Raw genomic sequence first — 26,226 nt, 5'->3', positions numbered from 1 at the left:
GAACTGCCTGGTGACGTGTCCCTCTCCTTGACCCCCCCACCCACCCTGAGGAAACATGAACCCTTGAGGGCTGGGAAGGGGTGGGGGCCTTGGCCACTGCTTTGTCCTCAGCACTGACATGGGGCCCAGAACACGGTAGTTGCTCAATTAATATTTATTGACTGTGTAAAGCAAATACAGGTTGTAAACACAACTTCCACCGAGACCTCAACCCCCAGAAAGGCAAGAAACCAGGGTAGCAGAAACGGAGGGGTCCTTATTGTACAGCTGGAAGTGGGTGGGGTCCCCTGGTGAGGACAGGGCTGCCCACCAGTTGCTGGGAGGAAGGGGCAGTCCAACTTGTAGATGGGCTCCTCTCGGGACAGTAGCCCCTGGAGCAGGGTGCCTTATCTGCAGGTCCCCCAGCTCCCACAGGCTTTGGAGTGTCAGGCTGAGAAGCAGGTGGGAGGAGGCCGCTGCTGGGGGTGCAGAGACTTCACAAGAACTCTCGCCTGCTGGCTGTTTTGTTGACTTTGGACAGGCCTTCCCGGAACCCAGAATCCGTCATTCTGGGGGCAGACAGCAGAAAAGGCCGTGGGGAGCTGAAGGGCGGCAGGCCTGCCCAGAGCTGCCCCAGGCCTGAGCACTCTGCTTCGGCCACCCAGGCCCTGCCCCAAGAGCAGTCCTGGCCCGCCACTCCACGCCCAGGCCCACCCTGGCTGACCCTCCGGTGGGCCTAACGCAGCCCGGGTCAGCCGTGGCCCCCCACCCCATCCCAAACGGTCTTCACCCATTCAGCTGCCGGAGAGCTGGGAGCCAAGAGCTGAGCGGAGCCCCACCCCTCGCCTGGCCCCGCCCCCAGAGCCCGGGCCACACCCACTCAGCTGGCCTACACTTGCTCCATCTGAACATCCTCCTCATCCTCCTGGGGCAGCTGCAGGTACGGGTTGTCCCCAGCTGGCTGGAATTTGTAGCCCGTGAGCACGAAGAAGGCAAGGGTGGAGCCCTCCACCAAGAGCTGGGGACAAGGGGCAGAGTGGAAGAGTCAGGCATCCCCCCCACTGTAGGGCCCACCCCCCACTGTAGGGCCCACCCTCCCTCGAACCGAAGCTTCCCCAGGGCTCACCTGGTACAGCCACTGCCACTGGAAGGGCACTGCCACCCGCAGGAGAATGGCAATGATGCGAGTGAAGTAGACGTAACAGATGACCTACGGGGGCGTGGCAGGCATGGGACAGGACAGATTAAGGCCAGTGGGGTGGACAGAGGGTGGGGTGGGTGCCCAGAGGCTGGTGGTTCCGGGCCCCTCCCCAGGGCCTCCCTATGATGAGGGCAGACCTCTTACCATGACATAGTAATGTCGGAACAGCTTCAGCTTGGCCAGGTTCACTGCCACTGGGAGGTGCGCACAGACAGGGGGGTCAGGGGCCACGGAGGGCAGGACCAGGGGGAGAGGGGAGGGGGCAGGAAGGACACCTGGGGGAGTGTCCCAGGGCCAGAAAGTCTGGAGAGGAGGCTGGGGGTCAGGAGGTGGGAGGGGCTTCCAGGGGCAGAAAGAAGGGCTTGCAGCAGGAAGATGGCTGGGGGCCAGGGACTCAGTCCCGGGAGCAGGCCTCACCCTTCCCGTCAGTGTCAGACGCGTCCTGGAGATGCCGAATGGACCTGGGACGGGGCAGGGGACAGAGGGCAGTCAGCTCTGACAAGCCCACTCCTGTAGGGAGCAGGATCTCGGCAGTCGGGGTCCTCACCAGACAACTGGGAAGAGGATGGCGCCACAGCAGATGAGGTCCACTAGAAACAGGATTTCCTTCCAGAGCCCGTAGTCGCTGGCGCCCTCCTCTCGGGACTCGATGACAATGTACGCCACGTTGGCCAGGACCTGCATGGCCAGGCTGGTAAGTGGTCACCTCTTGACGTACCCTTGACTCCTGTGGGATGTGAGCTCCCACCTTGCCACCAGGATATGCCCCCTGCCCTCCTCTGATGGCCACGGCACCCCACCCCCCGGGAGCCGTCCCTACGCACCTGCAGGGGGATCACCACCCCAAACACCTTCTTCTCCTTGTCAGACAGGATGTACTTAATGAAGGCCCAGCCCGAGCCGATCAGGGCGATGGTGATGAACAGGAGCGCTCCCTTCAGCCTGGGGCACGGGCATTTGATGAGGGGGCCTCCCCTGCCCACTTGCCCCTGCACGCCCGGCCCGGCAGAGGGGGCACTCACAGGTGTGTGATGTAGTGCACGACAGCGAGGCCTTCGATGGGGTGGCCCTGGCTGTTGATGAAGTAGTAGTTGATCTGGAGGTGGACGGACGGGTGGACAGTCAGACCGGGGGATGCCTGGGTGGGTGGCTGGTGGGGGTGTTGGGGACATGGGCGATCCCATGGGATGGGTGTAAAAACTTGAACGGTTATCATCAGGATGGGGGGGGACTCAAAATGGACAGTCATCACCCACAACAGCAAAGGGACAGGCAGAGTTGGGTGGGTAGATGGCCAGGCAATCGGTGATGTGGACAATCATAGTTGGACCAGGGGACAGTCAGACTGGAGAGTGGACAGTGGGAGCTGGACAGGACAGGCAGACAAATGAGATGGGAAGACAGCTGCAGAGTTGGACACCCAGGCCTGCAGAGCTGGGGGGAGCCTGGAGCATCCCACCTTCCCGGCCCCCCCTCGCCGCCTGGCCTGGGCGCTCACACTGTGGAAGAGGAGGGAGATGCTCTTGGTGAACGCCAAGGCCGCCATGAGCCAGTGGATCTTGAAGACATTGTACCTGGCAGAGGGTTGGGGAGAAAGGGCCCGGAGAGCATCAGTAGAGGGTAGGGATGGGCTGTGGCGGGAAGTGGTGGTGGGTGTGGACAAGGGCATTACGTGTTCCTGCAGAGCACGGACACCCAGAAGACGCCAGCCGCCAGGAAGCAGGCAGACATGATCAGGTACAGCTTGAAGAGGGGAATTTCAGCAGCAGACAGGAAGCCGTCGGGGTTCTTCTCCCGGATCATCACCTAGGGAGGGGGCAGGTGGTCGCAGGGCCTAGCTCTGGACTTGAGGAGCCAGTACGGCAAGTCTCCAGCTCTCCTACTTCTGGCTGGGAAACTGGCCTCTGAGCCTCAGTCTTCCCCATCTCTCCAGGGGGTACAGAGCCATCCCTTGGTATTCCTTGAGGGTTTGGTTCCAGGACCCTGGTGGACACCAAAGACTGAGAGGCTCCAGTCCCTTATGTAAAATGGTGTAGCATGTGCATAGAGCCTCCCCCAGACTCTCGGTCATCTCTAGATGACGCAGCACCTGGAGCAAATGCGGCTGTGCCGTACTGCTTAGGGGTTAAGAACAGGGAAAGTCTATATACTTGGCACAGATGCAACGTTCTCCCCTAACGCTTTCAATCTGCGGTTGGTGAATCCTCTGACGGGACACGGAGGGCCGACCATACGGGTGCTATTTCCCACCACTGCCACCAGGAGGATTTTAAGAAGTGACGCTGGGGTGGTGCTCTTGGCCTGTGGCAACCACAGCAGCCAGCTGCTACCCCTCTGCTCACAGTGATGTCAAATGGACGCTCCCGGCCGGGCATGGAGTTGTAGCAGTTGTGGAAATTGAGGTTGTACTGGCCTTCCTCTGCCCTGGAGCCGATCACCACGTGGAACTGGGCAGGGGAGAGATGAGCTCAGCCTGGGGTCCCCAGCTGTCGGGGGAGACCAGGCTGCAGGCACCACACACACTTACGCTGAAGTTGTAGGAGTTGTTGAGGTGGCTCAGGCCCAACACCAGCTCCTTGTCCTTCCCATTGGGGTCCTGAAGGGACAGAGTCCCTTCATCAGCTGGCCTTTCCAGATGGCCCAGGCTCGGGTCCCCATGCACCCCTGGGCTAGGCCTCTCTCCCTCCCACCCTGGCTCATCGAACCTGAGACACTGCGAGTTTTGCCTTGGCTTTGTTGACTGTGGAGGTTCCTGTAGGAGACAGGTGAGTGATTTTAAGAGGAACAGTCAGAGGGACAGCAAAAAGTAGGGGGATCCACAGTGTGACCCTGCCCAACTTCCTCCCTGGCAGGCAGCCTAACTCACCACTGTCTACTTCAGGGGTGACTGTGGGCTCTGGCTTTGGAAGCGCTGGTTTGGAAGTCTCTTCGGGGAGAAGCCCAGGAGAGATGAACAATTTCTTCTGCTCCCCATATTTTCGTACCTGGACCCTGGGGTGAGAAGCAGGAGCCTGAAGCCTGGGGTCAGGCACACACCTGCATTGAAGGACGAGAGCCCCTCAGGCGCTCTGCATCTCCTCCCCGGGGACAGCACCTGGCTGAGCCTGGGGTCACCAGGTTGACCCCAGCATAAACCATCACCCATCAGGGCGAACCCCTCACCGCTCTGCTGGCTGCACTGGCCACTACCCTCCCTCCACACCGACTCCTGCATTCCACGTTAGCACCTCATGTTGTACCCACAGTGAGGCAACATGGGGTCGAGAGTCCCTGGCACCAGGCTGCCTAGGTCTGAATCCCAGTTCTTAAGACTCAAGTTTTCTCCTCTGAAGAATGGGCATAAGCACAATGGAAGGATCAATGAGTTCACACACGTTAAAGCTCCCGGGGCACCTCCTGGAGCGCAGGAGGCATTCAGCAAGGACGACAGCCTGTAATGCTGCCAGTCTCCCAAGCTGCACCTGGTCTTCTGCTGAGCCCCCAACATTCCCTGAGCACCTCCCTCTCCTTCCTCCCAATCATCAGAGGCTTGAAGCAGACACTGGACAGGAGCGGCTCCTCCCAGGAGACTCCAGGGTCTTTTGAGCTCCTGTTCCTCCTGATCAGCTCGGCACATGTGGGTATCACACTCAGGAAACCCCGACTTGGATCTTTAGCCAGTCGTGCCCCAACTCACTGCAGACCCTTGGTGTCGATGAGGAACAGGACCAGGAAGCTGCTACTGTTTCTTTGTAGAGGACAGTCATGGTAATCCCGGGTCTGGTGAGCAGGCAAGAAGGAGCAGGGGTTACCCCTTCCTACGGGTTGGTGCAGCCCCACCCTGTTTACCTCCCCCGGGTCTCTTCTTGTCCCCACCTCTGGGGAACAACCAGGGACTATGGGTTCTAGAGGCAGGAGACAGACATCCTCCAGTCCCCAGAGTCCCTCCTTCCCTCCCCACCTCTCCACTCACTGAGTAGGATCGAATGCCGCCAGATCGAACCCGGCTCAGGCTGAACCCCACCTGGTGGGTGTAAACAAAGAAGGAAGATGTGAGGGACTCCAGGAGGGACCCCTCAAGCCACCTCTTTCCCAGCAACAGAAATGTGGCTTCACATTTACTGAACACCTGCAGTGTGCCCAGATCCCACTCTTTCTCTGAGTTTCCCAACAACCCATCTCCACCCCCCCCTCCTCTTCCTTCATCTCCAGCCATCCCATATCTCTCAATCTGCATGGCACTTCCTCAAGGAGAACTTCAACAGCTCACCCGGTTTCCCACAAATTAAAATGTTGATGGGTTTCTGCTCTGGGCCCTGGAGTTCACACCAGGACCTGACATGAAGCTCTGTCTTTTTCAGGGTGTGTGATTCTGAGCAAGTCCTGTACCTCCCAGCTGGGGCCATCCCCTGAAACCTGGATTCAGTGAATTTCCACAGCATTCCTGAGAGATAGTTAAGAGGGAAGGAGTCCAAAGAGACTGCTGTGCAGAGGACCTGGTCCTGGTGGAATCAGTAGATGCTAGTCATTCACTCTGACTCCCGGGACTGGGGCTGTCCTCCCCTCCCATTAAGAACAGTGTCTAAATCAGGTGTGATGCCTGTAATCCCAGCTACTCGGGAAGCTGAGATAGGAGGATTAAAATTTGAGGCCAGCCTGGGCAATTTAGAGAGATCCTGTTTCAAAATAAAAAAGGGGCTGTGGTGTGGTTCAGTGGTAGAGGGCTTGCCTAGCATGCACAAGGCCCAGGGTTGCATCCCAAGTACTGCAATCAAAAAAAAAAAAAAAAAAAAAAAAGAGAGAGAGAGAGAGCGAGCCTAGCACATATCACATGAGATATTATTATTCCCAGGTGACAAGTGAAAAACCTGAGGCTCAGAGGCCAAGGGACTTGCCCATGATCACATGAGTGAGGGGCAGAACTAGAATGGGAATCCAGAACTGGAGGAGGAGGGGTGAAGCTTGTGCACCCAGCCCCCTTCCAAGCCCCTCACCAAGGGGGCCTTCTCGTCTGTCTCTTGGAGGTCCAGTCGTAGGAGCCTCAAATCCACTTCCAGGGAGCCATTGGCATAGAACCCGAAGCTGTTGAGCTGGATATCTGCTCGCTTCTCCCCCTGCCGGACACCAAGGAGGTAGAAACAGCTCAGACTTCTTTGTACCAGCCCAGCCCCAAGGCTCTGGCTGGACGTCTTCGTGCCTCCCAGTCCTCTTTACTTAGGACAGGCCTAGAGGGTGACAAGAGAGGATGTGAAGACCTCTCCGCAGGGTGTGTCCCCGAACCACTCCAGGACAGGGACAGGGTGGTCCTGGATTTTCCAACTACAGTTCTGGTAGTCCAGGAAGAGAAACGCTGGGGCAACTGGCCCTCACTGGCTGAGAACCACTCTGAAAGTCATGATTCATCTCAGTGAGCCTGGCCTTCACCTCCTGAAAACTTTCAGATCCCAACTGGAACCCGAGGGCTGAGATTTCGGCTAAGCCCCCAAGATCCCAGCGAATGTCCCGAAGATCCCACTCGAGAATCCTCAGGACTTCCTCTGAATGGCACCAAGGGACCCTAATGTCCCCAAAGTGAGCCCAAGAACTTAAAGGGCTTAGAGCGAAGGGTCCCGAGAGAGCCCCAGCCCTGATGCGCAGGCACGACTCTAGCGTGACTGGCCAGGTGACTCGTCACCAATACGGAGAGAGATTCTGGGACGAAACCACTCCGGGCCTACCAGCGGGGGGCGTCAGACTGCTCCATCCCGCCTCAGGAGGGGGGAGGATAGACGAGACCACTCCAAGCCAGGGGCTTCTCAGGGCAAAGTTGCGCCCCGCCACCCCAGACCGCCGAGCGGCGGGCCTCACCGTCAACACCAGCCGGTGGATACGCCCGGAGCAGCCGCCCAACAGCAACAGCAGAAGGAGCCGCTGCCCCCACTCTGCGGGGCTCCAGCGGCCGAGCCCCCTCCTCTCGCTCACTGCCATCTCTGGAGCTGCCGCCTCCCCTGACACCGCCTCTGACGCCCACAAGCCCGCCTACCAGCCAACCAATCGCCGCACCAGGGGGCCGAACTCTTAGGAGTTTCCAGCCCGCCCAACCAATCAGCTATCATCTCCTCGATGGACCGCGCCTATGCGACACTAGATGGACAGCACTAGCTCCGAATAGGAGTACTAATATCCCTTAACCCCACCTCCACTTTCACCAATCACTAGAAAGATTGTCCCGGATATAATTTGATAAACAGTCCGTCTAACCAATTAACCTGGACCTGATATCCGGCCCTTAAAGCGGAATTCCTTGACCTAACTCTTAACCGTCCAGGACTACATTACCCAGAATTCAGCGGACGCAGACGCACTGGACAAGGCGTAAAAGAACTACGTTTCCCAATATCCCCAAGGACAGACTTCCGCTTCTTACTCTGGGGATGTGGCTCCCAGCCAGAGCTTAAGCTTTGGGTAAACACACGCATCTGTTGAGGCTGTTCTGTTCTCCTAATCTTCCTGGTCCACAGAGAGGCCAAAGCCTCGCCCCAGGTTAAGTCTTGACCCTTGGATCACCCGTGACCCCAGGCTGAGTCTCCAATCTTAGACTAAGCTACGGCCCAGAGTGAAGTAATTGGAGGTCCACCTGCAGAATTCAGGCTTAACCCCTTGTTGCTGCTGAAACTCAGCTTTAGCCTGAAACCTTGACCCTCTCTCACATCCTACCAAACCCGAACGTCCCGCTCCCCGTGCACATTGAGCCTTAATCTCCGGCTGAGCCCCTGGTCTGTATAAACCAGCCCTGACTCCAGATTATTCCTTCTTCTGGACCGTAGTTTCAGTTCCTGCATTGCTGACACCTCTGGTAAGCTTCCTACTCCAGTCTGAGATCCCATCCCAACCATGGGGCTAATCTGGGCTGAATCCCAAATCCAGTTTGAGTCTCTGACCAGATTTGAGCCCAGAATTTTGCTGGGCTGGGCCCCAGTCCCTGACTGAGCCACTGAATCCCACCTTGCAATCAAAGGGTATCTAGCCCAGAAGTCACCAGAAGCTGGGGCCCAGTCCCAGCGGAGCCAACAACTCCAGTGTAGGTTGGGAGCCTTGACAAGGGAGGAGATGGGGGGGGGGGGCAGATTCCTCCTGCAGCCCCATCTGGGCGTCTGTTATCTGTGCTATCTGTGTGCCAAATGGGTGGCACCACTGGCACTTCTTCCCTTTCATCCCAGAGCCTCAAGGGGATTTACAAGGTGTGAACCAACTTTTATGGGAGTAAGATACAGACTTCCAAGCCCCAGGGCTCCAGTATCTAGGGGAGGGGCCGTGTTAGATCCTAGGATCAGTAATGTTAATGAAACCTGTTTGGGCTCATGGATGAGACCGGAAAATGGGGTGGTGCAAGCATGAACTGCACTGGAGCGGGGGAGAGGCCTGGGACAGGCGCCCCAAGGACAGTTCGTCCTCAGTTTCCCAGTGGAGACTCTGGAGGAGAGAATGCAGGATGCGGTGGGGGCGCTAATGGACCCGGCCTTGGCGGAGGCACGTCCTGGGCAGGATCGAAGTCCTCCCATCCGTCCTGTGGCCGGAGGAACCAGACCATTAGTGGGACAAACGTAGACGCCTGGAGCCGGGTCGTCCCGCAAGAGCCGGGTGACCTCAGGTTCTCCCTTCAACTGAATGGGGGAGGGACTTGGCTTTGGGGGTTTTAGTGCCTTGGCCCTTTAAGGAACGATTGAGGAAAAAGGGGGAAGGGAAGAACCATCTGCGGCGGGGGAGGAGGTGGGAGGATGAGAGGGGCCCCAGAGATTTAGAAAATGGGTGGGGGTCCTTTAAGGAGTCGGTCCAGTGGCTGCGGGCCGCAACGTTTCTTTTAGTGGGGCGGAGCGTCCGTTGGGCCCGCCTTCTCGTAGCCCCGCCCTTGGGGCGCCGAGCTGCGATCCGCGCGGGGCAGGAGGCGTGGCAAATCGTGAAGGGGCGTGGCATGACATAGAGTGGGCGTGGCAGAGCGAATCGGGGCGGGGCCGGGTGCACCGCCTGGGGCAGAGTCTCCCCGCGGAGGGCGGCGGGAGGCGGGCGGCGGGCGGCGGGCGGCGGGCAGCGGGGACCGGGCGCGGCGGCGGCGGCGGGAGCAGCATGGATTGGGGCACCGAGTTGTGGGTGAGTCCGGTCGACCCGACTCCAAGTTCTCCCTTGTTGGAGTGCAGACTTTCCCCCTTTGTCCCCACTGTACCTTAGCGGGGACTCAGCACTTTCCCTTCCACTGACCCCTGGGTCCCCACCCTCTTACCGCGCGTCCTCTCTCAGAGTTTTCAGCGAGTCTCTGGACGCCCAGAGACTAAGAGAGAGTTTGCAGGACTGGCGTAGGGAAACTGAGGCACGGGTTGGTTGAGAGTGAGGCGGAAAGAAGTTCTAGGACCAGGCCGGGGCAGCCCGGCGAGGTCACCTATTTTGAGCGCCCTGGTCAGGCCGGCGGCTTATCTTACGGCCCCTGGGTTCCTGCCCGCAGCCCGCCTGTCCCACTGGGAGGGGGAGGGGACCCTCTGGCCATCCTCTTCCCCACGTGGGACCTACTAGTACTGAGCGCCTTTCAGTCTCCTTTAACTTACACCTAGGGGCTTGGAACGCTTCTGGAGGGGGAGGGGGCTGCAAGGCTCGGCCCCTGACCCCTCTGGGCCCTTCCCCAGTTCACACTCGAGGGCGGGGCTGCCCCTCGGCTGCCTCTATCTCACCCAGGAAGCCCCAGAAATTTCCCCCTCTCCAAGCTGGACCTCAGAGCCCTCCCTTTTCTGGGGGCGGCGGAATCCCTAGGTTCCTGGGTGCAGCAGGGTAGCTAGATCGCCACCTCCTCTCCCACTGTGGGATTATTTTTGGAGGCGTAGTGGAGTTAATGGGGAAACTGAGTCACTCATCCGAGGACTCCGAATCAGAGAACTTGGTGTCTGCCTGCCCCCTGGCTGTTCCGAAGTTCCCCCCTCTCCATTAGCTGCTGCAAACCCTGCCCCTCTGGCCCTGACTCACGCCAGGCCAGCCGGATTTTCCGGTATCTGGGGGGATTAGGGGAGCCCGGGCAGTGGGAGGAGCCTTTCCAAATTTTACACCCCTCTAGGCCGTTGGGAGACCAAGACCCTGTTGTCCTGCAGGGGCCCCAGCCCTGTTCTCTGGCCCTTCCCGGGAAGGGGAGGGGGTTCCCGCCAGCTTCCTGCCTCCTGCGCCACGCTGGGGCGGCGCCGGGAAGCCACTCCTCCTTGGAGCGCAGGGCTTTGAGGCTGCCAGTGCATCTGGTCGGTGGGCCCGAAGTGGGGTCCCGAGGTCGTGACCCTGGCCCTCCCCATTCCATGCTCGCCATCAGGATCAGTTTGAGGTGCTCGAGCGCCACACGCAGTGGGGGCTGGACCTGTTGGACAGATACGTGAAGTTCGTGAAAGAACGCACAGAGGTGGAGCAAGCTTATGCTAAGCAGCTGCGGTGAGACCCTGGGCCGGTTTGGCGCAGAACTAGGGGTGGTCTGAGGCTGGGTGGCTCAGCCTTCCTGCCTCTGTCTTCCTTTAGGAACCTCGTGAAGAAATATCTGCCCAAGAGACCTGCCAAAGATGACCCTGAATCCAAGTAAGGATGGAGAGGGGGATGACCCCCACTGTCCCAAATCTGCTCCTCCTAGCCAGCCACCTTGGGTGTGGGGCTCAAGTTCTCTGCTTCTCCTTCTCTCGTCTGCTAAGTAGGATGCTCTGGTTCTTGCAAAATGAGTGCCTTTGGGAAAGTGACTTCTCTATGCCTCTGTTTTCCTCATCTGGGAAATGGGACCGGTGACCATGGCCTTGTGTGAAGACAGCTGGGTTAAAGTGTTAAAAGGGTCCAGCCCACAGTGACTGTCAGAACGTGTCTCTTCATTCTGAGTCTCCCATTCCAAAATCTAAAAAACTCTAGAAATCAAACAAGTGTTTTTTTTGTTGTTGTTGTTCTGTGGTAACTTGACAGCAATCCCCAACAAAACTGACTTGATGTTGATTCTAGTCTTTTTATCCTACTTAGTGTGAATATTGTTGTTCTTTATATCCAAGGATTGAAAATGTTCTAGTAATAAAAATTGTCCTTGTACTGAACTTACACAGACTGTTCCCCCTTGTCATCAATTCCTAACAGTACAGTGAACAACTGTGCCATGGCATCTACATTGTATAAGAGTTATACCCCTTTACCCAAGTCCCCAGGATGCTGAGTTCTAAATCACATCTGAATCAAGGGCTGAGGATAAGGACTATGGATCAGAACTTATCATTGCTTTGGGGATGAATGTTCGGGGCGTGTCCCTTCTCACCTGGAGACGGGTCCTAGGGCATCCTGCTCCTGGAGAACCTGAATCCCAGCCTCTCCCCGGTCCCAGGTTTAGCCAGCAGCAGTCCTTTGTGCAGATTCTCCAGGAGGTGAATGACTTCGCAGGCCAGCGGGAACTGGTGGCGGAGAACCTCAGCGTGCGTGTGTGTCTTGAGTTGGTCAAGTACTCGCAGGAGATGAAGCAGGAGAGGAAGATGGTGAGGGCCCCACTCCCTGGGTCTTGCCGAGGGCACCTGCCGGAACCCTGGTGAGCCTTCTCGCCCTCTTTTCCACAGCACTTCCAGGAAGGACGGCGGGCTCAGCAGCAGCTGGAGAGTGGCTTCAAACAGCTTGAAAATGTGAGTTCCCTGGGTCGTGGGTAGCTCTGGCCTGGGGAGCAGGGTGAGGGTGGCCCATCCCCAGAGCTGCCCCCTCTTTCTGGCCAGGAAGCCCCTCTCCCAAGAGTTCCCAGCATACCCATGGCCCCCCATCTGCTGGGTGACTTCCCACCAGTCCCTAATGACCTTGGTTTCCCACCTCCCCTACTGGGGATGGCTTCACGCGCTTCTGTCTCCTCCACAGAGTAAACGTAAGTTTGAGCGAGATTGCCGGGAGGCAGAGAAAGCAGCCCAGACCGCTGAGCGCCTAGACCAGGATATCAATGCCACCAAGGCTGATGTGGAGAAGGTGCATGTGGGGCCTGTGACAGGCTGGACGGGTCAGAGTGGGACATGGCCAGAACCTGGCAGTAACCTCTGCCTTGTATCCCTCAGGCCAAACAGCAAGCCCACCTCCGGAGTCATATGGCAGAAGAAAGCAAGAATGAATATGCGGCCCAGTTACAGCGCTTTAACCGAGACCAGGCCCACTTCTATTTTTCACAGATGCCCCAGATATTTGATGTGAGCACTCCTCAGCTTTCAGCCTAACTCTTACACATGTGGCAACACCCCAGTTGCCACGTCCCCGTCCTGGGCTGAAATAGAATTTGAAACCTGTAGTGACAAGGAGCTGTGCATTTACTCAAGCTTTCTTCCCGGGATGCCTTTCTCTCCTTCTGGAACTCTTACTCGATCTTCTAAGGCCCCAGCTCTACCAACCTCTAGGTCTCATCTGTCTTCTCTTTCAGCCTCCTTTTCCAGTCTCTGTTCCAGCCTGGGTGCTGGGATCATCTGTGCTGCTTCTATTTTTTTCTTCAAAGCCCTGTCCCATTGTCTCCTCTTTTAAGGAGGCTTTTCTGAGTTCCTAGGCAAGGGTCACCTTTGAGACCTGCGGCCCTGTGTTTCAGCCCCAGCCCCACTGGGCTGGAGTCTCCATATTGGACTGTCTTCCCACCACACTGGGCAGGGGCTGGTGCTGATGGCCTGAGCGCCATCATGTTTGCAGAGCCCGTCACATCTGAGCTGCCCCCACCCATGCTTCTCATGCCTTTGCCCCGGCCCCACAGAAGCTGCAGGACATGGATGAGCGCAGAGCCACCCGCCTAGGGGCTGGGTATGGGCTGCTGTCGGAGGCGGAACTGCAGGTGGTACCCATCATCGCCAAGTGCTTGGAGGGCATGAAGGTGGCTGCCGATGCCGTGGATGCCAAGAATGTGGGTATCTGTTCGGGCTGAGGAGTGGGCCTGGGGAGGGTCCCCCCCAACTAGGCACTTGGCCTTGCCCCTGACTGTCCACCCACTGCCCCTTCCCCCAGGACTCCCAGGTCCTCATAGAGCTGCATAAGTCAGGTTTCGCCCGCCCTGGCGACGTGGAATTCGAAGACTTCAGCCAGCCCATGAACCGTGCACCCTCCGACAGCAGCCTGGGCACCCCCTCAGATGGACGGCCTGAGCTCCGGGGCCCTGGCCGCAGTCGTGCCAAGCGCTGGCCCTTCGGCAAAAAGAACAAGGTGGGGGCCTGGAATCTTGTGGGAGAGGGCAGTGATGGGGACAGTCGAGGCCCCACTGAGTTGGGCCCAGCCACTGGAACGCCGAGTCCGGGGCAGGAATTTTCCTCTTGGCTGCAGGCCCGGGCTGGAGGGAAGGAAGGCGGGCGGGCGGGCGGCCCATTGGCTTGGGAGTCCCCCGAGGCTGGGGGGGCAGGGTGGGGTCCTGTGGAGTCTGTCTGCTGCTTCTTGGGATGCTGAGAAAAGACCTGCTAATGGAATTCGTGTGGCCTGATGGCTTGTGAGCCTGTCCTTCAGGAGTGTCCCCACCTTAGTCCCTCCATCTGGCTCATGGGTCCCTGGTCCACCAGTCCTTATGCCACTTTCTTTGGGGACTTTTTGGTTTTCAGTGTCAGACGAATACCTTAACACCCTCGTTTCCACCTCGGACAGCCCCGGCTCCCCAGTGTGCCTTAGACCCCTCCCACTGACACCTGCCATCTTGGCCTTCGGCCCTCTCCTCCCCTGACCTTTCCTGCCTTCCATACCCCTCTCTGAGTGGAGTGCCCCTTTGGCCTGTGTCTGAGCCCTTGATTCCTGCATGTGCCTCCCACACCTTCTAGACTGTGAGTCCAGAAAGCCCCTGGACAGCCGCGGGTCTGCGCTAGCCCCTGGTCCTAAGGGCCAATGGATGCGGGAGATGGGTTGGGGGGGGGCATGACCTCCAGGCCGCAGTCTGACGTCCTCCCTGCCACCTCCTGGATTTTGTGTTGCCCTTGCACGTGTGTTCTGTGTGGTTGTGCATCTCAAGTTGTGATTTTCTTACCGTTATGATTTTTTTTCTTTCTCCCTTCCTTTTGTTTTTCCTTCTCTGCGTCCATCTTTACGTTCATCCGTCCATCCATCCTCGTTCTCTACTCCCACCTCCTCCTGGCTCATCCCCTCCTGGCCCCCGCTGGTAGCCACACCCCCCACCCCTCTCCCCCCTGGGGGGCCCCCTGCCCTCGGCCTTGCCTAACGGACCCCCGTCCCCCCGGTCCGGCCGCGACCCCTTGGCCATACTGAGTGAGATCAGTAAGTCGGTCAAACCGCGGCTAGCATCCTTCCGCAGCCTTCGAGGTGGCCGTGGGGTAAGTGAAGGCTGGGGGAGGAGGGACGGCCCTGGCCTGGCCCGCCCAGCGGCAGGGTGGCGGACCCCGGGCTCGCTTCCCGCGGCCAGCTGGGCCCCTCTCCTGCTTCGCTCTGTGCATGGCCTTGCTCCCAAGAACCTTGGAAGGGGAGGAAGGCAGACTTGAATCCTCAGGAGTGTGCAGCGCCTGGAAGCTTCGACTTCAGAATCCCAGACTCAGGCCTCTCTCCATCTTGCAGACTGTGGCATCGGAGGATTTCAGCCACCTGCCCCCAGAGCAGCAGAGAAAGCGGCTCCAGCAGCAGTTGGAAGAACGCAACCGGGAGCTGCAGAAGGAGGTGGATCAGAGGTACAGCCTGGCAGAGCCGGCAGGCAGGGGACAGAACCGTGCCAGGGGGTTACATTGAAAGGAATGGTAGAGTGCTTGCCGCACAGGGGAAAAACAACCAGAAAATAATTACACTCAGATGCACCCAAAAATCTCCCAGAGACACCAGCCAGCGGGGTGGTTTTACAGGTCATTCTTCATGCACCGGGAGGAAACTGCTTTCCTTCTCCTGCAAGCCTTTCTAGCAAACAGAAAGAGTGAGAGCTGCCAGCTTATTTAGGAGGCCGCGGAAACCTGGGTCCCTAAATCATTGAGCAAGAACTCAAGCCAATAAAATGACGGGCTCCTTTTACCTCACTTGTGATTTTAGATACAAAATCCTAGCCAAGCAAATCTAATGACATATCACAAAATAATCCACCATGTGTGGTGATACTTGGGTATAGGTACCTAATGCCACAGAACTGTATGCCTCAAGGGGACCACAGGAGAAAATTTTATGTTGTCTCCTTTACTATATAATCAGGAAAAAAAATTTTTAAAGAAAAAAAAATACACATAATCATTTGGGCATTATCTCAATAATGCAAAGATGGTTCAATATCAAGAAATCTAGCAGTCTAATCACCACAAAAGGGGAGAAAAGGATATGGCTGTCTACTTAATAATTGAAACACTTTAAATATTAACAATAAAAATTTGCCAGATGAAAAAGAAAATCTTTACTCACTCTTTCCAAGCAGCAAAATCCTCTTCCCAGTCCTGTTACATAACAGGAATGACGTTTGCCACTTGCCAGGAGGCGGCCAAGTTCTAGTTTGCTGTCTGCGAGTAACCTCTCCGACAGATGGCTTTTCCGGGGGTGAAGTTTCATCTGGCACTAGGTGGTTTCAGGGTTTCTATGGTGGAGGGGCAGGTAAAGGGTGTGTGCCTAGAGTCAAGGGAGGCTGCTCGTGAATTCTGGCCGTCCCAGAGGGCTCAGGCAGCTTGCTTCACCTTCTTGCCTCGGTTTCCTCATATGTGACATGGGTCAGGTAATGACTAGAAGGAAGTTGAGCTGAGACTGCCATATTCCATGAGTGCTCCCACTACCCGGATGTACCCGGAGGTGGGAATGGGAGACAGCTAGCAATCACGAACACCTACTGGGCTCCAGGCACTATTCTGCACCCTCCACATGAACTCCCTGATCTTGACTCTGTTTCTTTTTTTTCCTGTCCCGTCCCGGTGCTGGCAACGAAACCCAGGGCCTCACACTGGCCAAGGAAGTGCTCTGACATTGAGCTACAGCCCAGTCCCCTAGAGCTAGGATAATGCCTAGTATAGACCAGGTACCCAATGTACATAGGAATAATTGAATTACTATGGGGAACTTACCGTGTACCAAGTACTGCTCCAGTCCTCATGCCAGCCCACACACGCTGTTATTCCCATTTTCAAGGTTAAGATCTGCAGGCAAGGCTCTGTAGCCTAAGCTCACACCAGCAGGAAATGCCAAACCGAGGGTCAAACCCAGGCAGTGAGCCCCACTAGCATGGAAGCTCTTTGTTTTGAGACTGGGTCTGGCTATATTGCTCAGGCTGGCCTTGAACTCTTGGGCTCAAGCAATCCTCCTACCTCAGCCTCCCGAGTAGCTGGCCCCCACATTTGAGTTCTAACCAATCTCGCCTTGCTCCTGGCTTCGAGCCCCTGTTCACCTGCAACTCTTTCCTCCTCTGTCTTGCCCCAGGGAGGCTCTGAAGAAAATGAAGGATGTGTATGAGAAGACACCTCAAATGGGTGACCCTGCCAGCTTGGAGCCCCGGATCACAGAAACCCTGAGCAACATTGAGCGGCTGAAATTGGAAGTGCAAAAGTACGAGGTAAGGGGAAGGCCCTGGGGAGGGGTGGAGTGGCGGCCAGCCTGGCTGAGTCACTGCCGGGTGGGGGACAGGGATCCAGCTGTTTCTCATCATGGCCTTGGGTGTGCATGGGTGATCTCAGGAAATCTCCGGGTGCAGGATGGGCCGACCTCGGAGCCCTGCCCCGGAGCTGATGTGATCTTGTCCTCCCAGGCTTGGCTGGCAGAAGCCGAGAGCCGGGTCCTAAGCAATCGAGGGGACAGCCTGGGCCGGCACACCCGGCCCCCTGACCCCCCATCCAGTGCCCCCCCAGACAGCAGCAGCAATGGGTCACAGGACAACAAGGAGAGGTGAGCTGGGAGGCCAGACAGGTGTGGCCCAAGAGCCCACCCGGAGGGCCTGCTTCCATCTGCCGCCTTCTCCCACCCAGCTCTGAAGAGCCCCCCTCAGAAGAGGGCCAGGACACCCCCATCTACACGGAGTTCGATGAGGATTTTGAGGAGCCCACGTCTCCCATAGGCCAGTGTGTGGCCATTTACCACTTTGAAGGTGAGAGCGGCAGGGGGGTGGGGGTGGGGGCACAGCAGTTGCTCTGGGCGTCTCTGGCTAGGATGTTCAAGTTCGCCTAAAGCAGAGACCCGGGCCCACCTCACGACAGGGTCCAGCGAGGGCACCATTTCCATGACCGAGGGCGAGGACCTTAGTCTGATGGAAGAGGACAAAGGCGACGGCTGGACACGGGTCAGGCGGAAACAGGGAGGTGAGGGCTATGTGCCCACCTCCTACCTCCGAGTCTCGCTCAACTGAACTCGCCAGAGGCGGGAAGAGGGGGCCTGTCGGCTGCTGCTTCTGGGCCACGGGGAGCCCTAGGACCTATGCACTTTATTTCTGCCCCCGTGGCTTTGGCTGAGACCTGTGTAACCTGCTGCCCCCCATCCCACCTGTCATCCCAACAGACCCGCTGTGCCTTCCAGCTCGATGTACATACTCATGTTCAAGTCTTCCTGCCACTCGGCTTGGGCCATTTCGTTTTATATAAAAAAAAATTCTGTAAAGTTTCTGGAGTCTGTGCCTTGTGAGAGGATTAGATATGGGGCCCAGATCCTCCGGCGCCACCCTCCTGGCCACACAAGGAATGAGGAAGGGGAGGTGAACTTGAGCACACCTTTGACAAACCCTGCCCCATAATGGGAGTTGGTTTTAATGCCCCGTAATGGGAGTTGGTTTTAAGTCAGTGGGTGCTTGTCACTCCAGCAGAGGAAGAAAGATACCAAACTTCATTCCTTCCTGTGCACTGTAGCTTACTGAGAGTGGGTAGGGTTTGTTGAGTTTGCCGTGTGCCAGGCATTCTCCACCATGATCTGATTGGAACATTAAGCTTTCATCTCGGCCACCAACCCTAGAAAGCACAGTTTCACTTTTGTGTTGAAGGTCAGCACAGAGAAGTGAAATGATCTGCTGAAAGTCACACAGCTTTTCAGAAGTACTGTCGAATTTGAACCCCTGATACTAGATCTGCAGGTTCTCTTACCAAGAAAAGCCAAATGTTCTCCACCAGGCACTGCTTTCGGGGTGTTCCCAGCTGTGGGGTGTGTGTGTGTGTGGCAGGAGCGTGGCCTCCAGTTTACCTAGGTCAGTCTTCTAGGGTGAGGCAGAAGGCTGCTGCACCCCCACCCCAGGATCCTTGTGCATTTTTGCAAACTTTGATGGCCTCCTTTTTGTGAGGCCTGGAGCCAGTTTCCACTGCTCAAGGCTGTGAGGCGCCTGAGGCAACTTCCTTGGTCTCCTTGGAGGTCCTGGAAGTTTGGGGTCCTGGTGTAAAGAAGGGTGTCTCTTGTCTTAGTGGTCAGGCTCTAGACGCTGCGACAGGATGCTAAGCACATGTTGGAACTTCTCCAGGCGTTCTGATAGGGGCGCAGTGGCGCCCCGGCTCCCCCAGAGCAGCCTCCGCATGAAACCAGTGGTCAGGGCCTCCCTCAGCTCCGGGTTAGGCTGGAATCCTGGAAAGTGGGTCAGGTGGGCTGGGGGTGGGGCCCGGAAGGCCTCCTCGCCCCTCCCGCACCCCCCCCCCCATCGCATCGGTGTTTTTTCAACTTGAGACTTCGACCAAGCACTAGGACTCTGCTCCAGTCTGTGGAGCAACGGGGAGGGGTTAGTACTTCGCCGGACCGAGGGGTGGCTTTTCAGAGGCTCATTCAGCCAGGGCGCCTGGAGATGGCCTATTTCAAATACAAGATTCAGGGGGCCCCACCTTGGGGCCGCCCCTGAGGCGATTTGAGGTCAGAGCCATCTTGCATTGCAAGCTTGAGGGTAGGTTGGCCACCTTAAGAGAGGGAAGGGTGAAGGTCACCCTTGAAGGCGGGGAATGGTCCGGATAAGGAACCCAGGATAGCGGGGCGTGGTGGCTCTGAGCGCCGGGAGAGTGTTCTACCAGGTGGAAGAACTGAGTCCTTTGGAAGGAAGCTGGGCGTTCTTGGGGGTCGAGAGTCCCCGGAGGCCTGGTAGTCCCAGGTGGGAGACTGGGAATGGGACCCCGTGGGTGTGGCTCGGAGAGGCGGGGCCGCCCCTTTCGGAGCCGAGGCCATACTTGGCGTTCCTGTCAATACTGTTAATTGGTGTGCGAGCTTGGGGTGCAGACTCCCGCTCCTGTCCTGGGACAGGTGGGATTGGAGGCATCCAACTGAGACTCTGAGGGGTGTCCCTGATGTCGGGACCCCTGGCGGCCAGGCGCGGAGCGAGCACTCACCTCGCAGGCGCTGGGCAGCCGCCTTGCGGAACTTGGGCGCGTCGCCGGCCATCTGACGCGCACCGTGCAGGGTCCGCAGCAGCCGCTCGCAGCCCTCCTCCAGCGGCCCCGCAAGCTCCTCGCCCTCCAGCAGGCGCACCGCGGGCGCCCAGTGCGGCAGCGCCACCTCGCCAGGGTCGCAGGGTCCTATGGAGGGGAAGGGTCTGATCTGGGTTTGGGCGGTGTGTGGGTTTAGGGTTGGGTGGAGCCTAGGACCGAAGCCAGAGCGAGGCTTTACGGGGCTTTACCGAGAGGACTGGGTCAAGGGCGTGGTCGAGGGCAAGGCGGGGCTTAGGACCGGGCCGAGGCTAAGGGCCCTGGACCGAGCCTAGTGTGGAAGGCGGGGCCGATGGTGAGGGGGACCGGGTCTAGGACCGAAATAGAATGCCACACGGGACCAAGATGGGACCTAAGACAGGACAAGGCTTGGGGACAGACACATAGAATTGAGCCTAGCACTCCACACTTAGGGCAGGGGCGGGGCTTAGGGCTGAAGCACCAATGAGGCGGGGCCTAAGATAAGGCTAGGACCCAGTCTCGAACAGGGGGCGGGGTCTAGAGCAGGGGGAGGAGTCTAGGGTAGGGGCGGGGCCTAGGGCTCAGCTGAGATTCCAGTTAAAGTTGGTCCCCAGCTCCGCGCGACGTCTAATCCCAGACAGTCACTTACCCGCTCCCTCATCCAGCGCCCGCATCAGCGGCTTCAGCTCCTGCTCGAAGGCCAGCGCAACCTCTGTGTGGCTCCGTCGGAGGTGGCGCCACGTGTGTTCCAGCCGGGACACCTAAGCAAAGAGACCCGAGCCTGCCTCCTCTCCCGTTTCCGTTACCTGCGCTACAGCTACCTCCCCATCCGTTTCCCACACACCTGTGGCATGAGAAGGGCTCCCATGACCGCAGCCAGCCCGGGCAGGTCCCCTGCTGCCCCTGGCCGCAACGCCAATGCCAGCTCCACCAGGCCTCTCAGTGCGGCTGCGCGCTCCTCCAGCGGTCCAGAGCAGCCCAGCACCGCCAGCGCCCCGGCCAGTGCCAGTGTCTCTAGCCTGCGGAGGCAGAGAACAAGGGTCTGGGGGCAGTAGGGAGGTTTGTAATGCGTGGGTGAGTGGGATTGGAGGTGGCACTGCCCATCTCTTCCCCCCTGGGAGGCCATGAATAGGGAAATGTTTGGAGAGCCTGGGAATCGCTCCCCTCAGCAAGTGCAGGGCACTTCCCCTCCAGGACCAAGGTTCCAGGTCGATGAATCACCTCTCCAGCAGTTCCAGCCTCAAGCGATGCCCATGGGGAAGCGTGAGCAGTTCCAGGCCCGTAGCGACGCCCATGGCAGCTCGCTGAATTTTGGTCACTCCTAGGAGGCCTGCAGCCTTCGGGAGGGAATTGGGAGGTCAGTTCCATGAAGCTAGTATAGGTTCGATTGGGCCCTGCCTGGCTTCAGCCCCCGGCGGTGGGGGGCGGGGGTGCAGGTGATTCACCTGGCAGTCCACCAATAGCAAGTGGAGGGCGGTGCTCCCAGGATGGTGATCCAGGAACAAACCACGGAGAATACACAGGACTTTGGGGTCCAGGGGCCGATTCTGGGGACCCAGCAGGCAAGATCGGGTATCAGGGGGGCAAAAGGAGACCTCGTCCTGTGGCCTTGCAAAACATCTGTCCTCCTTCACCATTTCCTCCTCCTCCTCCTCCCACCATGGTGACTCTGGCTCCAAACAGCTTTGGCCAGGAGGTATTCTCTGGGCACTGGGCACGCGGGGCACCAGCTCACAGTAGGTCGGGGGTCTTCCAGAGGCATCAGTAAGCGCCAGTGAGGGTGTCCGGAGGGGCTTGGTTGGTGCCTTAGCATGAAGTTGGCCATCGGAGGCTCTGAGATTGTCAGCAATAGTCCCCAGGGGAGCGGGCGCCTTGGGCAACACGGGGTCACTGCCTGTCCGGAGCAGGGCAGATATCGGCATAGTAGAGGTTCCTGGGGATCATACAAGAGGGGATGATGGGAGTACCCTGAGAAGATAGCTGGTAAGGTGGGGGCAGGTGGGAGATTCATGATTTCCTTCTGATTCATCTGCTCATTCAGTGGATAACACAGTATCCCAGCCTGTCTTGGGGTGCAATTTTGTACCTTAACAACTTCTCCAGTATAAAGGCCACCCACACTTACCAATAGTTTGAAAACTACATTTAACTTTTTCATTTCTTTTTTTTTTTGGGGGGGGGCTGGGAATGGAACCCAGAGCCTCATGCTTACTGGGCAAATGTCTACCACTGAACCACACCCAAGCCCCCACATTTTAAATCTGAGTTTTTCACTTTTGCCCTTGTGATTGAAGATGGTAAGCATGGACTGAACACAATGAAAAATAAAAATACATTATACAAAATTCAAAAAACTACACAAGTGTCAAAAAATGAACTTATTAAACTTCCAAATGATGCCTTGTGAGTTTGTGGCATGTTGACCTCTGGGGTTATTAGTACTTAAAATGACACCAAGAGTTTTAGGAGACTGCATTTTCAAAGCATTTTAAAATGCTTTGTTCTAGGGGTTCCAAGCCTCCCCAAGGGTCCCAGCTCACCCCAGGAGTCAAAGTTCTGACACAGTGGCTGAGGAAGTCTTCATTCATCTCAACCCCAGAATCTCTCTGACCTTTCCCTATTCCTACTGTTCAGCTCACTCATCTCCTTTGTTTGAAGGAACAGTTCAAGCTCTTGTTCTGACCTCAGGGCCTTTGCATTGCCTATTTCTCTGTCTGGGTCACTTTCAACCCCAGTCATCCACACTTTTCTTTCCTTCCTGTCCCTCAAATCTTTCTCAGTGGAGCCTTTCCTGACAACTATTTAAAGGTGCAAAATCTGCCTCCACCCCTACACATCCAATTACCCTTACTACTTTTAATTTTTATCCCAAAGCATACACAGTGGACTTATCTTTGTGGTTCATGGTCCATTGTTCTCTAATAGAACATGGACCCTCTTGGATGGTAATCTTGGGCTTTTTTACTCATTGATGTACCTTAGCACTCAGGGCAGAGTCTGGCATATGGTGAGGGCTCATGTTGAATATGGGGGGAGGAAACAGGACAAACAAGAAATGAGGGGTCATGAGGGCAAGTCTTCCTTTAGATAAGATGGTCATGGTCAGCCACTTTGAGGCACTGGGGTTGAATGAGAAGGGGCCAGTCAAGAAAAGGTTAGGGAAATACCAATGATCCTGTCAATGGTGAGAACGGCAAGTACAAAGGTCCTGAAGCCATAACTAGCCTGGGAGATTCCAGGAAGTGAAAGGAGGATCATCTCCGCTGAAGAGGGTATTTGACCAGAATGGTCAGAAGGGTCAGCCATGGAAAGAACATGTAGTTTCTTGGCATCATCACAAATACATATTTTTAAGCACCTACAAAGTAGGTGACAACACTGGGAGCATTATTGTCTCCATTTACCAGAACAAGAAGTTGAGGCTCCAAGAGGTTAAATCACATCCTAGATCACACAGATGGTGAATGGCAGAGCCCATGTGAGCCATGTGCTGCCCTGGATGACACTCACCTGGTCCAGAGTGGTCTTCTTTTGACTCCCCTGTGAGCTCCAAGTCTGCAGGCTGACTGTTGCTCCACTTCCTGTCCCTGGGGGACAGAGGTAGGAGAGAACTATAGTCCCAGCCTAGGCAGGGCAGCCACCGCCAATGCCTGGAAAAGCTGCATCCAGTCACTCTGTAACTAAGCTTCTGGACCACCAGCAAGGTGACCTACCTCCAGAGGACACAGGCAACCCGTGAAGACATCTTAGTTATTATATTTAGCAAGGGAGAGAGGGCAGGGTTCGTACTGGCCTCCAGGAGGGAGAAGACAGGGATGCTGCCCAACTTCCCCCCATGCTCAGGACCGACCCCCACAAAAGTGAGAGGGAGAAACCTGGAGGACGTTGGGGGCTGTCAAAGAAGCCGAGAGACTGCGAGTACCTGAAATGTCCTGTGCGGACTGGGCAGTCCATCAGTGTATCCTCGCTAAAGCTGCGCCGCAGAGGCCCCTGCCGAATCACAGGCCTGGAGGCCACAGCCCCTGTGGCGCGGGACAGCGGGCGGCAGCCGGTCACGTAACTGAGAACCAGGGCAGCCATGCTGGGGAACCTCTCGTCCTCCAACTGAAAGAGAGCTGCTGGTCGGCCTGGCCGGGGGCGCATGACCACACGAAACACCTCGAAATGTAGAACGGAGCCCCGCCAGCGGCAGGAGATCACAGGGTGGCCCCCACGGGACCCGGAGGCACGGACCAGGAAGTCGCCATCTTGCAGAAGAAGAGCTTCGGCCTTCTGAGGATGGAGGGCAGGTGGCAGGGTTTTAGGAATGAGTCCAGACCAGTCGTCAACAGTGATGTCTTCCCTTCACTTCTCCACCCACAGAAAGCCACCCCCGTGGAAATTTCTGTGCCAGGCAGAGATGGGGTAGTTTCACATCAAACCATTTCCCCTTTTATGGTGGGCACACAACTGAACTACATTTCCCAGGCTCCCCTGCGCCCAGCATCATGTGGCAAGAGCGGGCCAATGGGACGTGGGCAGAAGTTCTGTGGGGAATGTTCAGACCTGACTGGTAAAACCTTGCTAGAGGAAGGTGAAGCCACGGGATGGGTTTGGGTCCTGACCGATTCATGGAGCTCCATGTACCCCCTCTTCAACAACCAACATGAACAAGTTCACAGTGTTGATTGTTCTTAACTGATGACATCTTGAGACTCTGGTGTAGCCATGACCCACGCAACTTCAAACTTGGTGAATGCCCTGGGCTTGCCATGCAAATGTGGCTTCAAGAAAAGCCGTTCACTGGATCTTTACAGATCACCGTCCCCCTAAACCTCTCCTTTATATTTCCAAGCAATCTTATGCTAACGGTGGTGGCTGGTGTCAAAATAAGGTGGGAGGGCCAGGACCCCTGCGAGAGGCAAAGTGGAGCTGGAGAGGGAAGCTGAAGACAGAGGAATAAATACATGACACATGTACAACCCTTCCTCTGGGTCTGGCACTGCTTTTAGTGTAAATGGTATTAACTCACCAAGTCCTTGTAACAAGGCTAAGTGGGACGTTTTATTATGTCCACGCTCAAGATGGAGAAACTCAGGCCCAGGAAGGTCAAGTAACTTGCCCAAGATCACATAGAATGTATACGTCATAGTACTGGGATTTGAACCCAGGATGTCTGGCTCCAGGCGGGGGGTTTAAAAACCAAAAATCTCCCAGAATCTCATTGGACATTCAGAGTCCCAGGCCTCCTGGGGATGTGACACCAAGTTGGAGGTGGGGAGCCTTGCACTGAAAGGGAGATGCCAGGAGAGAGACAGGGCTCCAAGGGAGAGATAGAGAACTGATGGGGTAGTTTGGGGGGCATTAAGACCCTCTTCAGTCTTCATCACCATCCTCAACATGATCCCAAGATGGTGAAAACTGAAAGAAAGAAAGTGATAGTGCACAGCCAGCCAAGCTTCATGACAGATAACAGTGCCCCTGCCACCAGTCCCAACAGACCTGGGCACTAAGTCCCTTAGGCAGGATCCAGGCAACCCTGAGTGGAGGGTAAGAGAGATTCCCCATCAGATAGTGCTGAGACCCTGCAGAAGTGGTACCTGGCGCGATAGGAGTCCATGGTACCAGGGTTGGTGGTTGAGGTCCTCTCCATTCTGTGGCCCCTGCATGGACATCTTGAGGGCAGAGGGTGCCAGGGTTGAGCTCTGTACTTTCAACAAGGCTTGGTCTTCCACATCTGCAGAATGACAATAATGAGCCCTGCTTTTGGAGATGACAGCCCACATTCTATCACATCTTGAAGTACAACTGTGTAATGAGATATACGTGTGTGTGTGTATATAATGTAAATACCTATGATGTATATCATATATCTATCCTGTTCTAAATTAAACAAAGTACTTATAGCTGGATTTTACACACACACACACACACACACACACACACACACACACACAATTTTTGCTGGGCATTGAATCCAGGGCCTTATGCATGCAAAATACATGCTATACTACTGAGCTATATCCCTGGCCCAAGATTATATAATTTTATATATAAATAAATAAATTTATGTTTAGTATTTATTACCTAAAAATAAGCTAATATCCATATGTTGTATATAAAAATCTGATTTGAGTAACTTATGTTTCATGTATTCTATTTATAAATAAACATTACATAAATTTACTTCTAAATGTTTACATATTATGTAAAAATAGAATTACATAACATATATTTCTGGGGCTGGGGATGTGGCTCCAGCGGTAGCGCGCTCGCCTGGCGTGCACACAGTGGTTCAGCAGTTCTAGGGAAGTAGTCAGGCATCTACGGAATTCTTGCAAGGAGAGAAGATGTAGCATACGCACTGCTCTCAAATGGAACGTAACTTTTTTTCAGTCCTGGGGATTGAACCCAGGTGCATTCTACCACTGAGCTACATTCCCAGCCCTTTTATTTTTGTTTTGAGAGGGTCTTGCTAAGTCGTTCAGGCTGGCCTCAGACTTGGGATCCTCCTGCTTCGGCCTCCCAGACAGCTGGGATCAGGCGTAGCCCCCACACTTGGTGGAAAATGATCTTTCTGAAGTGAAAAAAATGGAGCTGTTGTATACCACCACATTTCATAGAAACTTGATTCACGGGGCTGGGGGTGCAGCTCGGTGATGGCATGCACAAGTCTCCAGGCTCCATCCCCACCCAGCATGGGGAAATTTTTTTTTTTTTAATTCACTGAGTCACTGAACTTGTATTTGTGGGTAGTGCCCTGGGTGTCAGTGCCAAGTGCTGTTCTAGGAACTGGACCCCCAAAGTGGACAAAAGAGATGGGAACCCCTGTCCTTGGTG

At 56.2% G+C, this 26,226-nt stretch overlaps 3 protein-coding genes across 7 annotated transcripts; 1 reads left to right on the top strand and 2 right to left on the bottom strand.

The window, feature by feature from the left end:
- Positions 1-384: 384 nt before the first annotated feature.
- On the bottom strand, positions 385-7,151 carry Gpr108 (G protein-coupled receptor 108). Of its 2 annotated transcripts, none has more exons than XM_026414980.2 (18): positions 7,007-7,151; positions 6,154-6,273; positions 5,133-5,183; positions 4,857-4,939; positions 4,047-4,216; positions 3,886-3,932; positions 3,708-3,776; positions 3,523-3,627; positions 2,853-2,986; positions 2,679-2,754; positions 2,203-2,276; positions 2,005-2,122; positions 1,728-1,858; positions 1,598-1,641; positions 1,325-1,374; positions 1,106-1,189; positions 873-997; positions 385-548 (listed from the first exon to the last, which is right to left on the bottom strand). In XM_026414980.2, the coding sequence occupies exons 1-18, from the start codon at positions 7,124-7,126 to the stop codon at positions 476-478; spliced, it is 1,674 nt and encodes a 557-aa protein (XP_026270765.1). In that variant the 5' UTR covers positions 7,127-7,151; the 3' UTR covers positions 385-475. The 2 variants fall into 2 exon arrangements, with proteins under 2 accessions (XP_026270765.1, XP_026270766.1); XM_026414981.2 differs by having other exon boundaries at positions 4,047-4,171.
- Positions 7,152-9,209: 2,058 nt separating this feature from the next.
- On the top strand, positions 9,210-17,662 carry Trip10 (thyroid hormone receptor interactor 10). The gene is made up of 15 exons (XM_026414979.2): positions 9,210-9,286; positions 10,479-10,594; positions 10,679-10,735; positions 11,511-11,658; positions 11,737-11,799; positions 12,023-12,127; positions 12,214-12,342; positions 12,888-13,034; positions 13,136-13,330; positions 14,269-14,436; positions 14,675-14,784; positions 16,493-16,625; positions 16,818-16,954; positions 17,035-17,153; positions 17,263-17,662. Exons 1-15 carry the CDS (start codon positions 9,263-9,265, stop codon positions 17,409-17,411), a joined length of 1,800 nt encoding a protein of 599 aa, XP_026270764.1. The 5' UTR covers positions 9,210-9,262; the 3' UTR covers positions 17,412-17,662.
- Positions 17,663-18,190: 528 nt separating this feature from the next.
- Positions 18,191-25,055, bottom strand: Sh2d3a (SH2 domain containing 3A). Of its 4 annotated transcripts, none has more exons than XM_026414978.2 (9): positions 24,987-25,055; positions 23,330-23,679; positions 22,918-22,994; positions 20,853-21,340; positions 20,629-20,744; positions 20,252-20,426; positions 20,057-20,168; positions 19,351-19,536; positions 18,191-18,604 (listed from the first exon to the last, which is right to left on the bottom strand). In XM_026414978.2, exons 1-9 carry the CDS (start codon positions 25,053-25,055, stop codon positions 18,444-18,446), a joined length of 1,734 nt encoding a protein of 577 aa, XP_026270763.2. In that variant the 3' UTR covers positions 18,191-18,443. The 4 variants fall into 4 exon arrangements, with proteins under 4 accessions (XP_026270763.2, XP_077651958.1, XP_077651959.1 ...); XM_077795832.1 differs by having other exon boundaries at positions 18,191-18,625; positions 20,252-20,449; positions 20,853-20,954; XM_077795833.1 differs by having other exon boundaries at positions 20,252-20,449; positions 20,853-20,954.
- Positions 25,056-26,226: the final 1,171 nt, after the last annotated feature.

Source organism: Urocitellus parryii, chromosome 3 (assembly GCF_045843805.1).
Source record: "Urocitellus parryii isolate mUroPar1 chromosome 3, mUroPar1.hap1, whole genome shotgun sequence".
In the NCBI taxonomy this organism is placed as follows: domain Eukaryota; kingdom Metazoa; phylum Chordata; class Mammalia; order Rodentia; family Sciuridae; genus Urocitellus; species Urocitellus parryii.
The sequence above is the reverse complement of the archived record's forward strand: the minus strand, read 5'-3'. Positions and strand labels throughout refer to the sequence as shown.

What these genes read in the sequence shown, in the direction of transcription:
- Gpr108 (XM_026414980.2), bottom strand. Translation starts at nt 7,126, where the DNA reads ATGGCAGTGAGCGAGAGGAGGGGGCTCGGCCGCTGGAGCCCCGCAGAG. An exon ending in ACAACTCCTACAACTTCAGC is followed by an intron (nt 3,628 to 3,707) that starts GTAAGTGTGTGT and finishes TCCCCTGCCCAG; the next exon opens with TTCCACGTGGTGATCGGCTC. An exon ending in TCTCCCTCCTCTTCCACAGT is followed by an intron (nt 2,277 to 2,678) that starts GTGAGCGCCCAG and finishes GTCCACCTCCAG; the next exon opens with ATCAACTACTACTTCATCAA.
- Trip10 (XM_026414979.2), top strand. Translation starts at nt 9,263, where the DNA reads ATGGATTGGGGCACCGAGTTGTGG. An exon ending in TGAAGCAGGAGAGGAAGATG is followed by an intron (nt 11,659 to 11,736) that starts GTGAGGGCCCCA and finishes TCTTTTCCACAG; the next exon opens with CACTTCCAGGAAGGACGGCG. An exon ending in TCACAGGACAACAAGGAGAG is followed by an intron (nt 16,955 to 17,034) that starts GTGAGCTGGGAG and finishes TCTCCCACCCAG; the next exon opens with CTCTGAAGAGCCCCCCTCAG.
- Sh2d3a (XM_026414978.2), bottom strand. Translation starts at nt 25,055, where the DNA reads ATGCAGGGGCCACAGAATGGAGAGGACCTCAACCACCAACCCTGGTAC. An exon ending in GTCCGCACAGGACATTTCAG is followed by an intron (nt 22,995 to 23,329) that starts GTACTCGCAGTC and finishes TCTGTCCCCCAG; the next exon opens with GGACAGGAAGTGGAGCAACA. An exon ending in TGCTATTGGTGGACTGCCAG is followed by an intron (nt 20,745 to 20,852) that starts GTGAATCACCTG and finishes TCCCTCCCGAAG; the next exon opens with GCTGCAGGCCTCCTAGGAGT.